We start from the raw sequence: 16,629 nt of genomic DNA, 5'->3' as shown, positions 1-16,629 counted from the left end.
ACCTACATTGAACTTGGGCCTCCCAACCCAGAGGTAAAGACACTATCACTGTGCTACAAGAGCCCAAGATCAGCTTTCCGGATATTTTCTAGTTTACTTGTTCACAGATGTTATTACACACCTTCGGAGTAGGTAGGCCTCTTGGCTCAGAGACAGGGTCATTACGCTGCACCACAGAAGCCTCTTAGCATTTTCTGCACTGGATCACGATAATTTAATGACCTATATCATTATAGACCAATTAATGGCAGACATTAATTGCTTAAACACAGATGGGGACAGTGTTAGTGTATAGGGTAGTGGTGGAATGAGAAGGGGATATGAAGTATTTTGCAAAAGAAACAAATGTGAGGTGCAAAAACACTACTTTTTACACTGGTAGTTAGGATCTTGAATGCACAACTCGGAGGTGTGGTGGAGGCGGGTTAAGTTAAGGCATTCAAAAAGTCATTTGCATCACAGGTGGATAGAGTGTGTTAAAAAGGCATTTAGCATGCTTGCCTTCATTGCTCAGACCTTTGAGCCTAGGAGTTGGAATGTCATGTTAAGGTTGTACAGGACATTGGTGAGGCCTCTTCTGGAACACTGCGTGCAGTTCTGGTCACCCTGTTATAGGAAGGATATTATTAACCTAGAGAGGGTTCAGAAAAGATTTAACATGACGTTGCTGGGAATGGGAAGGTGGAGTTATAAAAATTGGCTAGACAGGCCAAGACTTTTTCATTGGAGCATAGGAGGTTGTTAAAGTACCTCTTTGGGACGGCTCAGGGAATCCCTAATGGACTCAACCTGTAAGCCTCTCTTGGTTCGTCCCAAAGATCGTACTCTGTGGTAGTCAGGAATATAAAACTCTTACAGACAGTTTAGTTTAAATTATTACCTTTATTTACCAATGGCAATGTTCTACTATAACACAGATATCTACAAGCCAAGCTTGAGCTAAGGTTCTAAAACCATTAGCGGAGTAGCGAGACCAGATCTGACCCATAAGAGCTCTCTCAGGCTACTCCCCTAATTGCTGCAAACAAACTGTCTTTATACAGAATTTGGTATTAAAATTACAAAAAAAGCCACATGTCCTTTTATCAGACAAGCAGCAATAGTTTGTAGAGGAAGAGAAAATAATTGCCACGTCTGAGTATGCTTGACCAATTAAGCTACATGCACAAGTGGAAAAGCTTGATCAAGCCAGACCAAACGGTCAATTGCTTTGGCTAATACATCATAATGAGATACTAGTCTAAACTATGTGGAAAAGATCATGAGGTAACCTCGCTCAGCTCACATGCCCAGTATCATTGTCCTACAAAATGGCTTTTTCTTTCAAAATCATCTTAGATTCCGAGAATGCAAATTAAATTCATAACATTCAAACCCTCCAATCCTGGCTACATCCTTGTAAATATTTTCTGAACTCAATCAAGGTTGAACAGGACTAGACAGGGCAGATATAGGGAGGACGTTCCTGATGATGGCTGTGTCCAGAACCAAGGGTCACAGTCTGAGGATTTGGGGTGGACCATTTAGGATGGAGATGAGGAGACATTTCTTCACCCAAAGAGTGGTGAGCCTGTGGAATTCATTACCACAGGATGTAGTTGCTGTCAAAACACTAAATGTATCCAAGACGTGGCTAGATATAGCACTTGAGGTAAGTGGGATCAAAGGTTATAGGGAGAAAGCAGGATTAGGCTATTGAGTTGGATGGTCAGCCATGATCATGACAAATGGCAGAGCAGGCTCAAAGTGCTGAATGGTCTCCACCTGCTCCTATCTTCTATGTTTCTATATTCGAATCAATATGAATATTAACATCCCCAATAAAACCACTCTGCCTAAACTATGTGTTTATTTAATCTCAGTTAAGGGGCTTACATCACATATGCTACCTGGAGCCCTGCACAAAATTCCAACACAGTCTTAAATTCGATTTCTTAATTGTACCCATATAGTTACCATTGCTACTGAAATAATTCTAAGTAGGTCACCGGGGGTGTCTGGAACACTTTTTTTCCCCACCTAAGGCATATGCCCGCCTGGGAGAAACACTTAAGTACTATGGAGCAGCCTTGGGAAATGAAGGTTTACAGCGATAAGGTGAGGTACTAGGTCTGGATGAGATGCTCTTCCGAGGGATGGTGCAGACTCGATGGACCAAATGGCCTCGTTCTGCAATGCAGGGATTCTATGATCCGAACTTATTCTTTAATGCTAACGTATATTTCACTTTTTTTTTCCCAATGTCTCAGTCTGATTTAATTTTATATACTCAGAGATATACAGCATGGAAACGGACCCTTCTGTCCAACTCATCCATGCCAACTGGATATCCTAAATAAATCTAGTCCCATTTGCCAGCATTTCACCCATATGCCTCTAAACCTTTCCTATTCATTATAGTTTTTTTAAAAACAATAAATCATTGTTTTATTTTTTAGGAGTCTGTGCAATTTTTATAACATGGAGTAGTACGTCTCAAAAGCAAACTCTAGAGTATCAAATGCACAATTCGTATCAAACTCATTGTAAAACAGCAATACAATCAATAACTTCAAAAACACTAATGAGTGAACATTGCACCACGTATCAAAATGTACAAGCGTATATAAAGCATAGCTTTAAGTGTTCCCAAGAAACGTCATGTCATTCCATCTGCTCAATGAGTTTGACAAACACCCAGTATTTTGACTAAATGTGCTTTAAAATAAGCAATGTTAACAGTTGCACTACGCTAGATTCACAAAACCAAACAAGTATGAAAAAATATTTAAAAACACTGCTCATACGTGTAAGCAGAAGACAGAGACTCCCCCCACAGATGAGGCATTTGTAACAATTTTCTGCCAGAAGTACCAAATGGATGATCCATCTTGGTCTCACCCATAGTCCACAGTGTCACAGATACCAGCCTTCAGCCAAATCAATTCACTCCACATGACATCAAGAAACAGCTGGAGGCAGTAGATAGCGCAAAGGCTATGAACCCTGACAACATTTCTCAATTCTCTACCTTTTCAAGGGTACGTAGGGATAGGCAATAAATGCTGTCCCATCCAGCAATACCAATATCTCCTGAATGAATAAAGAAAAGCAATGTGTGCTCCAAAACTTGACATGTCTCTAGACAATCTGTTCCAGTACAGCTTCGACACTGACACCTACCTGACAATGTGGAAAATTGTCCAGGTTTGTCATATTCACAAAAAGCAGCACAAATCCAAACCAGACAATCAGCATCTATCAATCTACTCTCAACCATCAGTAATCAAAGATGTTACCAATAGTGCTATCAGTCAGCCCTTGCTTAGCAGTAATCTGCTCATTCATGTTCAGTTTGAATTTTGCCTAGGTTATTCAACTCCTGAACAAATTACAACCTTACAACAAACATGAACAGAAGAGCTGAATTCCAATATGACGTGAGAGTGACAGCTGTTGACATCAAGGCTGTTAAAATAAAACAAAAAAATCTGCAGATGCTGGAAATCTGAAACAAAAGAAAGTGCTGAGAAACTCACTAGGTCAGGCAGCATCGACAGAGAAAAATCAGAGTTCACACTTCAAGTCCAATGACCCTTCCTCAGAAAAAAAATTCAGCTCCAGGACATCTCCCCAGTAGTTCCTCATGGTAGATATTTTTAGTAAACCTGTTTGGATGTATTATGACAACACTGGAGCAGGTAGGACTTGAATCCAGATCTCCTGGCTCAGAGGTAAGGACACTAACACTGTCCCACAAACACCTGAGTTCCTCAGAGTAGGTTTCTTTAAATTATTTTGATCAGAGATTAATCTGAATCTCTGGAGTAGCTGGGCGTTGAATATGGAGTAGGGAGACTACCACTAAGGATGAGCAATAAATGCTGACCCAGCCAAAGACACCCACAGCGAATCATGTCATGGAATGAGGGCCCTCTCCTCACACAAATTCATATCTAATCAAATTTTGAAAGGGTAATAATGTAAAAACAAAACAAAGAGAACTCTTACCATGGTCCACATGAGCTACAATACAGATATTCCGGATGTTGGCAGTATTCTTTTGTAGATCAACAATATTTTCCAAATTAGTATGACCCATTGTGAATTTGATTCTGGAATAATATACAAAGAAAATGATAGTACAGTACCATTCCATTAGAACATTTAGCTTGGACAATTAATGTGTTATGTTTTACATTCAGAATGCCAAATACAGGTTCACAATCTTTTATCCAAAATTCGAAGTCTTTTCGTGAAGTTTTTTCTGCATAACAAGGTTGTTTGGCATGCAAACAGCTGACCCAACTCAATATTCACTTGACCCACGCCACTCAAATGCGATGTGTCAGCGTGGCCCAGCACTGGCAGGCGTCAATTGTGTATCAGCGCTCGTACTAGTCACACTTGGGTCTGTTGTTCGGTAATTTTTTTTATTTTACTGTGAAAATGTCATTTATTCCAGAAAAGTTCTAAATTGCAAAAAACAACTAGCCCCAGGGATTTTGGATAAAGGATTGTGTACCTGTACTATAAGTGAAGAAGATAGTACAGCACTCCAGGTTGTCAAGTCCTTACTCTTAAGAATGCTTAAAACTTTTAAAGTGCTGAAAGATTAGAGGCTGCAAGTAGCAAATAAATGAAATTGCCAGAATCAGTGAGGATGGGTTTGCAATCACAGGTGTAGATTAGCTAAATTAAGTAATACAATATCATATACATCACAGAGGATTTTGTTTTGCAAATGTTCATAGAATGATAATATATCTCACTCAGAATCTATTGCAAGTCTTTGGAATAACAGTGCATTGTCCTCAGTATTTTAAAGAGCAGATGAGTTATATACAGTTCATACCTATCCTTCAATTACACACACTAAATTGTCTGTTTTGACAACATTCATAATAAGAGAGAAAGTGAGGACTGTAAATACTTGAGATCAGAGGAGAAAAGTGTGGCACTGGAAAAGCACAGCAGGTCAGGCAGCATCCGAGGAGCAGGAGAGTCGACGTTTTGGGCATAGTCCCTTCGTCAGGAATGCAGAGGGGGCAGGGAAGGAGGCTGAAAGATAAGTAAGAGGGTGAGGGTTGGGAAATGTAGCTGGGAAGGCAACAGATAGATGCAGGAGGGGGATGATAGTGATCGGTCGGAGGGGAGGGTAGAGCGGATAGGTGAGAAGGAAGATGGACAGTTCAAGAGGGCAGTGCCAAGTCGACGCTGATGCAGTTGGAGGGTCCCAAGGTGGAAGACGAGGTGCTCTTCCTCCAGTTGTCAGATGGCTTGGATTTGGTGGTGGACGAGGCCCAGGACTCCTGGTGGCAACGGAGGTCAAGGTGGAAGGTGTTTCCAGGAAGGGGAGGGAGGTGTCCGAGTTGGTCCAACTTCCGCTCTGACCTCAAGTTCACCTGGATCAACTTGGACATCTCCCTCCCCTTCCTGGATCTCCCCATCTTATGTCCGGTAACCGACTCAACACAGGCATCAACTAAAAACCAACCGACTCCCACAGTTACTTGGTCTACACCTACTTTAACCCCCACCAGTAAAAACACTATCCCGTACTCTCAATTCCTCCACGTCTGCCATATCTGCTTCCAGGACGAGCAATTCCACTCTAGGACATCCCAAATGGTCTCCTACTTCAAGGACTGCAATTTCCCTTCCTAGCAATGATCAACCATGCCTTCCAGTGCATCTCCTCCACTTCCCACACCTCTGCCTTTGAACCCCATCCTTGCAACCACAACAAGGATCAAACACCCCTGGTCCTCACCTTCTACCCTACTCGTCTCCAGATACAGCGCATTATCCTCTGCCATTTCTGCCACCTACAGTCAGGCCCCACCACCACAGATATAGTTCCCTCCCCACCCCAATCTGCATTCCACAGAAACCATTCCCTCCACTACTCCCTTGTTAGGTGCACACCCCCTATAAACTTACCAGCCACTCACTGGACCTTCTCTTACTACCGCAAGAGGTGTAAAACCTGCACCCACACCTCCATCCAAGACCCCAAAGGATCTTTCCACATACAGCAGAGATTTCCTGCACATCCAAACACCTCATCTACTGTGTCATTGCTCTCGATATGGTCTTCTCTACACTGGGTAGTTGGATACCAACTCACAGACTGTTTTCAGGGAACATCTCTGGGACACACACACAAAAAAATCCCACCACCCTGTAGCCTACTTCAGCTCCCGCTCCCACTCTGCCAAGGACATGCAAGTCCTGGGCCTCCTCCACCACGAAATCCAAGCCATCCAACGACTGGAGGAAGAACCCCTCATCTTCCACCTTGGGACACACCAACCACACAGCATCAATATTGACTTCTCCAGTTTCCTTATCTCCCCTCCGCCTGATCCCAGATCCAACCCTCCAACTCGTCACCGCCCTCTTGAACTGTCCACCTTCCTCCCCACCTATCCACTCTACCCTCCCCCTGACCAATCACTATCACCCACATCCTGCATCTACCTCTCGCCTTCCCAGCGACCTTGCCCCCAGCCCCACCACTCCTCCTATTTATCTCTGACCTGCTGTGCTTTTCCAGCCCCACCCTCTTCGACAACATTCATAACAAGGTAAAACAGTTCCCAGATTACAAATGTCAGCCTCTCAAACAAATGAGGAGCACAGGCAGGCCAACCTTGCAGCACAGTCCCACTGAAAATCCCAAGCAGCAAGTGTTCCAGACCCCAGTGCTAGTTGGCCCTCCACTCCATGAGCAGGACAGTGAATGAGCACTGAACATATGCTGGGTTTCAACTCAGGGAGTGAGGTGAATGGCACAGAGGAAGAGCGAGCGGGAATACTAACCCAAAACCCAGTCCTTGTGGAGAAGGAGAGGGACAAGGGACGTGGGTAGAAGGAAGGGGGCAGATGACGGTTGAGGGTAGGGGTTGGGGGTAGATGGAAGGGGTAAAAGGTCAAGGTAGAGTAAAGGGGTGAAGGGTCAGGGAAGGGGTAAAGGGTCGGGGTAGAGGGAAGGAGTAAAGGGTCAGGGAGGGGTAAAGGGTCAGGGTTGGGGCAAAGGGAAGGGGTAAAGGGTCAGGATTGGTGCAAAGGGTCAAGGAGGGGTAAAGGGTCAGGGTTGGGTCTAGGGGAATTGGCAGAGGGGAGGGAGAGTGTGGGGTAAGGCAGGTGTGAAGGAGATGGGGAGAGGAACGCTGATCGCCAATACCTCCTCCCCGCCCCCAAGGCCTGATGACCCTCCCACACCCGAGAGAGTGGTAGTGTTCCAGTGAAGGTGACAGAGGGCCGCACTCACCGGAGCAGGTCACCCGACACGAGCAGCGGCGTGACGATGACAGTCAGGCTCCAAGGCGCCTGCTCGGGCCTATGCCCTCTGACCTCTGACGTCGCTCCGGCGCCGCGCTGTTGCCAGGTGACGGCGGTTGCCGGGCGACGGTTGCCGGGTGACGGCGGCGTCCCTGGAGACGGTCCCGACACAATCGAGGCAGCGGCGCTGAGCGCAGACACTGGCCACTTCACAACCACTTCTCGCCTGCCATCCTGACAGCCATGACCTGCAGACAAATTATATTTATATAGATTTATTTATACATATATATATATATGTGTGTACGTGTGTGTGCAAAACACGACAGCTAAATATCAACGTCAATAATGACCCGAAAGTGCATCTGCGAGATTTGCAACTGTGGGTGAGTTGAAAACTCTTGTCAAAAGCCAACAGGACTTTTCAAAGGGTTATCTTCTACCAGGAGCTTGCCGGTTTAAGACGCAGTGCTCCATGCACAGGTTGGCATCACAGTGCCCACCCAAGGAGTGCTGCGCTGTCAGGGGTGTCGTCTTTCCCATCGGATCTTAAATCCTCCCAGAGGCAGGATCCCACTGCCGCTGTTGCAGGAAAGCAGAGGGACTGAGTCTTTCCCTGGTGTCCCCTGCCTAAACCTTCACTTTCTCGATCGACATCCCCAAAGCAGCTTGGTCGTTGTCTCAATGCTGCTTAACTCAGTGCAAGCTGACTGCCCCATTTCCTGGCCGACAACAGCCCCTAACAATTCCAAAGTACTTCATTGGTTTGGAAACTCTTTGGGACACCCCATAATCGAGAAGAAGTGTTTTACAAATGTAAATCTTTCTTTCGGAACTGAAGTTGAACCCATTGTCAGATGGTTTACTGCTTTCGGGTTGAACCCCCTAATACCTTCGCGTTACATTCTATCTGTGATTGTAAGCTCATGAATCAACTTCCTTTCTCCTCAAAACTGTTGCATTTAGGAGGCATTCTGCTTGAGGCACGTTCCAAGGAAAACAAGATAAAATTTGGATCTGTACAATTCGTTGAAATTTATACTGACTCTCCTATAATAATTTTAATAGTCGATAAAGTTTAGCTTGCAACCAAAATTGTTTTGCACCTTTAGTCCGTTGAATTATATATCAAGTATGTTATGATCAAATTAAATAACGACTACAGTCATACAATATTGAATTATCCCACAATATATTGCTAAATTGGCCCGCACTGTCCTGGGATATGCAGGTTAGGTGGATTAGCTATGGAGTTAAAAATCCACGTGGGGATACGAGGATCGAATGGAGCTGAGGGGAGTGGTCTTCGGAGGGACGTTTGATCCGACGAGCAGCAAAATCGACGTTTCGGGCAAAAGCCCTTCATCCTGATGAAGGGCTTTTGCCCGAAACGTTGATTTTGCTGCTCGTCGGATGCTGCCTGAATTGCTGTGCTCTTCCAGCACCACTGATCCAGAATCTGGTTTCCAGCATCTGCAGTCATTGTTTTTACCTTCGGAGGGACGTTGCAGACTCGATGGACCGAAAGACCTCCATCTGCTCTGTAGGGATTCGTTGATTCAATATGTGTCCCACACAAATTGAAATTCAGTTAGTGTACATATTGCAAAAATAATTAGTGGAATCGGCCGTGTCTAACCTAGTTAGCACAACAATCTGTGTCTACAAGTGAAAAGAAAATGTAGTGTGCTAGAGATGTATCACTGTTATTTTGACCAGACTGTTTTTGCTGCTTTTTGATTAACCATGGAGGTAGATGTCTGTCGATAATTTGCATTGCATTTGCTCCCTGCCTTTACAAATTTAATTATTTTCTATTTAACCCTTTGCAACAATTGATACTCTTTCTCTTAGTGTATTGTCCTGCAATTAACTTAAAATTCTGTATCGCATTGAGTACAGGGCTCTGTTTTGTTATAAAAACATGCATTTCCTGTGACAGGACAAGATGAGCTGTTTACAAAAACGCATTGCAGAATGTATTGTCCTGCTAATCAGTGCATCTTTCGTCTTGAAGGCCACAAGTTCTGACATTTTAACGAGAAACCAACTAGTTCTGGTGTTCCAGAAGTCAATCAAAATTTTTGCTTTTCTGAAGACTGACAAGTGAATGTAAATTTCTGGCCCCTCTTCAAGGACTACACAAATAGCAATAAATAATTTACAGATTATTCTGAAGCTAAAATAACTCTGACACTCTCAACTTTGATAAGTTGCTACATCAAAGGTTATTGCAGAAAATAAAAGTCCATGGTGTAAGGGTAACATGTTAGGATGGACTAAAGATTGGCTGATTGGCAGAAAACAGAATATGCACCAATTAATCTATGTCTTGGAGTAGAACAGAGTAGCTTTTATTTGTCATTTCTACCTTATACAAATGATACGGTAAGAATGAGACAGCATTCCTCCAGGGCCGAGGATGCTACATGGACAGCACAAACTACACAGTTGTACATGACATAAAGTGCATAAGAATGGCAATAAATGCAAGTTACAGTGTACTAGAAGAATGATAAATAATGGGCATTTTTCTAGCAGCAAATTGAAGTCGTGCAAAGAATTTCAGATGGGAAAGAGTCCGATTAAACTATGTTAAGGAGCCTGATAGCTTGGGGGAAGAAACTTACACAATCTGATTGACATTTCAAGTGGATTCTCACAGGGGATTATGCTTGGGTCTCAACTTTGTACAATTTACATCAATGACTTAGCACAGTCTCAGACAGCACAAAGATGGGCAAGAAAGTGTGTTGTGAAAAAGTCAAGGAATTTGGAAATAGATGTATTGAATGAGTGGGCAAAAAATCTGGCAGATGAAATGTAATGTGGGAAAATGTGAAGCTGTTCACTTGGACAGAGTATTACTTAACTGGAGAATGACTGCTGAAATCTGAGGTGCAGAGGGACTTAGGTGTTCTAAAAGTCACTAAAAGTTAGCATGCAGATGCAGCACATAATCAAGAAATGATAATGACTCCTTTATTTTAAGAGGAATTGAACAAAAAAAAGCACGTAATACTTCAGTTATATCAGGACATTGGTGAGAGCACACCTCAAATATTACATGCGGTTTTTGTCTCATTGTTTAAGGAAGGATGTAATCATATTGGATGTGATTCAGATGGGGTTTATTAGATTGAAACCTGGAATGAGCAGGTTTTCTCAAGAGGAAAGATCGAACAGAAATGACTTGTTTCCACCGTGGTTTAGAAGTGTAAGGAGTGATTCAATTGAAGTACATAAGATCCGGAATTGTGATGACAAAGTGGATGTGGGAAGGATATTACCTCTTGTGGATCAGTCCGGGACTTGGGAACATTGCTTTGAAATTAGGGGTTGCTCTTTTAAACAGATATGAGGAGCTTTTCTTTCTCAGACGGTTGTGCTTCTTTCAATCTCTCTGGTGGAAGCAAGATCATTGAATATTTGTAAAGTAAAGGTAGATAGAATTGTTGGGCAAAGGAATCAAAGTGTATCGGAGGTAGTTGGAAATGTGGAATTCATGATCTCCAGCATCTGCAGACCTCACTTTCTCCTCCATCATTGAATATTTGTAAAGTAAAGGTAGATAGAATTGTTGGGCAAAGGAATCAAAGTGTATCGGAGGTAGTTGGAAATGTGGAATTCAAAACAAAAACAGATCAATCATAATCTTATAGAATGGTAGAATGTGGCCCAAGGGGCCAAAAGATCTCCTTCTGTTCCTATTTGAAAAGTTGTATGTTTATATGATCTGATATAAACTCAAAATTGGACCAGCTCACGTAACTTATCACCCATCAACCTGCTGACTGTGATATTTAATGCCCTTTTTATTGATACTAGCATTTTCACATTAGCTTTGGCTATACTTTCTTATTTCCTTTCCTAAACTTCCCTGCATTTTGACTTCTCTTTTCACTTCAAATAAAAACTTCTATAAGGATAAGTGCATTATTGATTGTCAATAGTTTAAAATATACTTCAGAAAAACTCATAGGTTTATGAGACAGGCCTATAGCACAGCATGGGGTTTGGGGAGGGTGTTGGAGAGTGTGAAGAAGGAATTTCAATTGTGGAATAAACTCATGTTGAGACCTTTCTGCCTCATGAGACAATAATTTGTGCCTTGGTGGTTGACTATATGTTAAGTAAAGTCTAGTCTGGCTAACAAAACTCCACACTAGCATCGCAGTTGTTGTGGTTCTGTTCGCCGAGCTGGGAATTTGTGTTGCAGACGTTTCGTCCCCTGTCTAGGTGACACCCTCAGTGCTTGGGAGCCTCCTGTGAAGCGCTTCTGTGTTGTTTCCAACGGCACTTATAGTGGTTTGTCTCTGCCGCTTCCGGTTGTCCGTTCCAGCTGTCCGCTGCAGTGGCCGGTATATTGGGTCCAGGTCGATGTGTTTGTTGATAGAATCTGTGGATGAGTGCCATGCCTCTAGGAATTCCCTGGCTGTTCCCTGTTTGGCTTGTCCTATAATAGTAGTGTTGTCCCAGTCGAACTCATGTTGCTTATCATCTGTGTGTGTGGCTACTAAGGACAGCTGGTCATGTCGTTTCGTGGCTAGTTGATGTTCATGGATAGGGATCGTTAGCTGTCTTCCTGTTTGTCCTATGTAGTGTTTTGTGCAACCCTTGCATGGGATTTTTGTACATTACGTTGGAAACAACACTGAAGCGCTTCACAGGAGGCTCCCAAACACTGAGGATGTCACCTAGACAAGGGACGAAACGTCTGCAACACAAATTCCCAGCTCAGCGACCAGAACCACAACAACAAGCACCCGAGCTACAAATCTTCTCACAAACTTTGAGCATTGCAGTCTCTATGGCATTTTTTGCAGATAAAGACTGTGAACTAAGGAGATGCAGGATTTTCTCATGTCTCTTTACTCTAGACCCTCTTCTTAGCTAGCTGAATTTCACTTTTGCCTTGCCTCTTCTAGACTGGCAGTCTTCAACGATCACAACATTGGCAATTGCCTTCTGTTTTCTATGCCAAGGTCCATATTTAAGTATAGCAACTTGTGACCAATGGTTGGTTCACCACTCAGGAGAAAGTGAGGACTGCAGATGCTGGGGATCAGAGCTTAAAAATGTGTTGCTGGAAAAGTGCAGCAGGTCAAGCAGCATCAAAGGAGAAGGAGAATCGACATTTCGGGCATAAAATGCTTATGCCCGAAACGTCGATTCTCCTTCTCCTTTGATGCTGCCTGACCTGCTGCGCTTTTCCAGCAACACATTTTTAAGCCTTGGTTCACCACTCAGAAGGTTTAGCGCCAATCTGCCACAGATTCTGTTGGCTTAGCAATGATGTAATGAATGCACTCCAAGTTGATGACTGTATCCTGTCAAGAGATGTCAAGGATATGGCTAAGGCCGTAAAGCTATAACGTGTTCAACCTTTCCATCTGTTTGGCACATGATGTTTTGGCTACACTATTGTAGAGGAGGAAACCAAGGACATAAGCTTCATAGAGCCATCACTTAATGAGAAATATATCTAAGAAGACCTGAAAAACTGAGTTAAATGAAACTGTAAACCTTAATTCTGTCTGTGTGCTTGCCTGCCTGTCTGTCTGTCTCTCTCACTCTCTTTCTGTCTCTCTCTCCACTGATGCTGACAGACCTGCTGAGTTACCCTGTTTTTGTTTCAGCACTTTGGAATTAATTGCTTTAAAGTAGTTCTGAATTAAAATTATTTATTTATATATTAAAGTCTGGTAGCCTTGTGCAGTTTTATTCATACAGCTGGAAAGGGAGTTATTATAAAAATAATTAGTGTGTAGACCAAGGCCTATAATTAGACTGTTTCAATGAACTGAAAATGATTTTTGAAACCCTGTACAGAACCACTTCTGAGTTTTTGTTCATTCAATAGTCAGTTTCATTGAAAATGTTAAAAGAAATTTGAGGGTTTTAAAATACTGCCTATTAGTGGCCCTGAACCAAAAATAAAGGTTATTTCTAAAAGTCCTCTCCTTGAAGGGTTGTAATCGGCACAATTAGTGGAACTTCAATATGATGTTTAATTCATTCTGGAACATGGTAGCTTTGTGTGGGAGGTGGACATCTAGCACAATGCTTTTTTTCAACCAGCACAAAGAATTTCAAAAATGTAATTAGTCCTTAAATATTTATTACAGTTTGATGCTAGTGTTTCTGATTAAAGTAAATTACGCTTAAAAGGAAACTCAAGCCAATAGGAACACACAGCCTTTATTCTATTAACCCTAAGCAAGTCATTTAAAAGATTTCATTTAAATAGTGATAAATGAAATAACTAGATCCTGTACAACAATTGTCTGTATTATTCCCAATGCTTAACAAATGACAAAAGTATTTATTTGGCACCGAGTTGGAAGTATTGTTCATTTTGTGTTGTTGAAACTGCGTTGTTAAGCTGCAATATCATTATTGCCAGGGCAAGATGATTCCAGTTACAATGCACTGAGTCACACTTGCCTACATTAGAGCTGATTTGTCAGCTCATGTACATAAATATACAAGAACATTGTCACGGGAAACTAACAAGTACACATAGATTATATAGTGTTAAGATTGCTGAGAATGAGTGCAAGAACATGTGAACTAGGAGCAGGAATAAGCAATTCAGCCACTGGAGCCAGTTCCACTATTCAATACTAATCATGGCTGATCGCATCTCAATCTAAACTGCACTTTCATGCCCTCTCCCCCTAACCCTTTACTAATTAAAAATCAACTATCTCCTCTTTACATTTACTAAATTCCCTGGCATCTATCACACTCTGGGGGAGTGAATTCCACAGATTCACGACTCTTTGAGAGAAGTATTTTCCCTTCATCTCTGTTTTAAATCTGCAACCCACCTCTGTACCCTAAAAGTATGACCTCTCATTCTGGATTGCCCCACATGAAGAAACATCTTTTCTATTTCTACTTTGTCAATACCCTTTAACATCATATATGCCTTGTATTGATATATTATATATTGTGATATATAGTCATAGAGATGTACAGCATGTAAATAGATCCTTGGTCCAACTCGTCTACATTAACCAGATATCCCAATCTGACCTAGTCCTATGTGCCAGCATTTGGCCCGTATCCCTCTAAACCCTTCCTACACATTTACCCATTCAGATGCCTTTTAAATATTGTAATTGTACCAGCCTCTAACACTTCCTCTGGGCAGGTCATTCCATATGTCGATCACCCTCTGCATGAACAAGTTGCCCTTAGGTCTTTTTAAAATCTTTTCCCTCCCATCTTAAACCTATGGCCTCTAATTTTGGACTCCCCCACCCTGGAAGAAGACCTTGGCTATTCACCCTTTCCATGCCCCTCAAGATTTAATAAACCTCTATAAGGTCACCCCTCAGTCTCCGACGCTCCAGGGAAAATAGCCCCAGCTTATTCAGCCTTTCCCTACAGCTCAAACCCTCCAAACCCTGGCAACATCCTTGTAAATCTTTTCTGACCCTCTCAAGTTTAACAACATCTGGTTAATAGGATGGAGACTAGAATTGAACGCAGTTTCTAAAAGTGACCTAACCGCTGTCCTCTACAGCTGCAACATGACCGCCCAAGTCTTATACTCAATGCAGTGACCAATAAAGGCAAGCATACCAAACAGCTTCTTCATACCTGTCAATCTGTGGCTCTACTTGCAAGGAATTATGTACCTGCACCTCCAGGGTCTCCTTGTTTGGCAAAACTTCCCAGGACCTTACCATTGAGTGTATAAGTCCTGTCCTGATTTGCTCTACCAAAATACAGCACGTCACATTTATCTAGGTTAAACTCTATCTGACTCTCCTCAGTCCATTGGCCCATCTGATCAAGATCCTGTTGTACTCTGAGGTAATCTTCTTCACTGTCCACTACACCCTAATTTGTAAATTTCTTTTTGTCCTTCATTTTAAGCTGTGTTCATGTGTAGAATCAAAATCATTGCTATAATTTGTTTCAGTACTATATATCTTTATGACAAACTAAAAGTATTGGTTGGTCTTTGTCTGGATAGTCATAATTATAGTTCATAGTATTTTCTTTCAAATGGGTTTTGTAAGGAATGTAATGCTTATTTCTTTTTTCTAACTTATACCTCAAATTTTATACCAAACATGTTGTTGAAAATGGTGACTTTGTTCACTTCTTGCTGTACTCATTGAGAACATATGACAATAAACCTGATGCTAATTCTAAACAAATTGTTGTCCCTTTTGCCAGTCATGGGATACAGTAATGTAGATATCAGTCTTGACTTTGTGGTGATCTCCCATCCACCGCCTCCAACCTCAGTGTCCTACAACCCCGCACCGCCCATTTCTACCTCCTGCCCAAAATCCACAAACCTGACTGCCCCGGCCGACCCATTCTCTCAGCCTGCTCCTGCCCCACCGAACTCATCTCTGCATACCTCGACACGGTCCTGTCCCCCTTAGTCCAAGAACTCCCCACCTACGTTCGAGACACCACCCACGCCCTCCACCTCCTCCATGATTTTCGCTTCCCCGGTCACCAACGCCTTATCTTCACCATGGACATCCAGTTCCTGTACACCTCCATCCCCCATCACGAAGGACTCAAAGCCCTCTGCTTCTTCCTTTCCCGCCGTACCAACCAGTACCCTTGCACTGACACCCTCCTTTGACTGACTGAACTGGTCCTCACCCTGAACAACTTCTCTTTCTAATCCTCCTACTTCATCCAAACCAAAGGAGTAGCCATGGGCACCCACATGGGCCCCAGCTATGCCTACTTCTTCGTAGGATATGTGGAACAGTCCATCTTCTGCAGCTACACTGGCACCACCCCCCACCTTTTCCTCGGCTACATCGATGACTGTATTGGCGCTGCCTCGTGCACCCACGAGGAGGAAGAACAGTTCATCCACTTTACCAACACCTTCCACCCCAACCTCAAATTCACCTGGACCGTCTCAGACTCCTCCTTCCCCCTCCTAGACCTTTCCATTTCTATCTCGGGCAACCGAATCAACTCGGACATTTACTATAAACCGACCGACTCCCACAGCTTCCTAGACTACACCTCCTCACACCCTGCCCCCTGTAAAAACACGATCCCATATTCCCAATTCCTTCGTCTCCGCCGCATCTGCTCCCAGGAGGACCAGTTCCAATACCGTACAACCCAGATGGCCTCCTTCTTCAAAGACCGCAATTTCCCCCCAGACGTGATCGACGATACCCTCCACCACATCTCCTCCACTTCCTGCTCCTCCGTCCTTGAGCCCCGCCCTTCCAATCGCCACCAGGACAGAACCCCACTGGTCCTCACCGACCACCCCACCAACCTCCATATACATCATATCATCCGTCGTCATTTCCGCCACCTCCAAACGGACCCCACCACCAGGGATATATTTCCCTCCCC

The 16,629-nt window shown here is 43.2% G+C and overlaps 2 protein-coding genes across 3 annotated transcripts in view; one reads left to right on the top strand and one right to left on the bottom strand.

Annotated features, from left to right (window-relative positions):
* efl1 (elongation factor like GTPase 1) overlaps positions 1 to 7,332 on the bottom strand; it is a 262,860-nt gene extending 255,528 nt beyond the window's left edge. The window contains exons 1-3 of one of the 2 annotated variants that reach the window (XM_043677604.1): positions 7,256 to 7,332; positions 4,913 to 5,040; positions 3,991 to 4,094 (exon numbers count right to left, since the gene is read on the bottom strand). In XM_043677604.1, coding sequence (XP_043533539.1) covers positions 3,991 to 4,094; positions 4,913 to 4,968 — 160 coding nt within the window. In that variant the 5' untranslated portion in view covers positions 4,969 to 5,040; positions 7,256 to 7,332. The remainder of the gene's footprint in view (positions 1 to 3,990; positions 4,095 to 4,912; positions 5,041 to 7,255) is intronic. The other variant, XM_043677605.1, reaches the window with a different exon arrangement.
* Positions 7,333 to 7,454: 122 nt separating this feature from the next.
* The window catches only part of saxo2 (stabilizer of axonemal microtubules 2), a 48,803-nt gene continuing 39,628 nt past the window's right edge, over positions 7,455 to 16,629 (top strand). Inside the window, exon 1 of the mRNA XM_043677068.1 lies at positions 7,455 to 7,652. Within this exon, the coding sequence (XP_043533003.1) occupies positions 7,615 to 7,652 (38 nt within the window). The 5' untranslated portion in view covers positions 7,455 to 7,614. The remainder of the gene's footprint in view (positions 7,653 to 16,629) is intronic.

Source organism: Chiloscyllium plagiosum, chromosome 36, assembly GCF_004010195.1.
Source record: "Chiloscyllium plagiosum isolate BGI_BamShark_2017 chromosome 36, ASM401019v2, whole genome shotgun sequence".
Taxonomy (NCBI): Eukaryota; Metazoa; Chordata; class Chondrichthyes; order Orectolobiformes; family Hemiscylliidae; genus Chiloscyllium; species Chiloscyllium plagiosum.
Note: the sequence above shows the minus strand (reverse complement) of the source record. Positions and strands in the feature narration are given on the sequence as shown.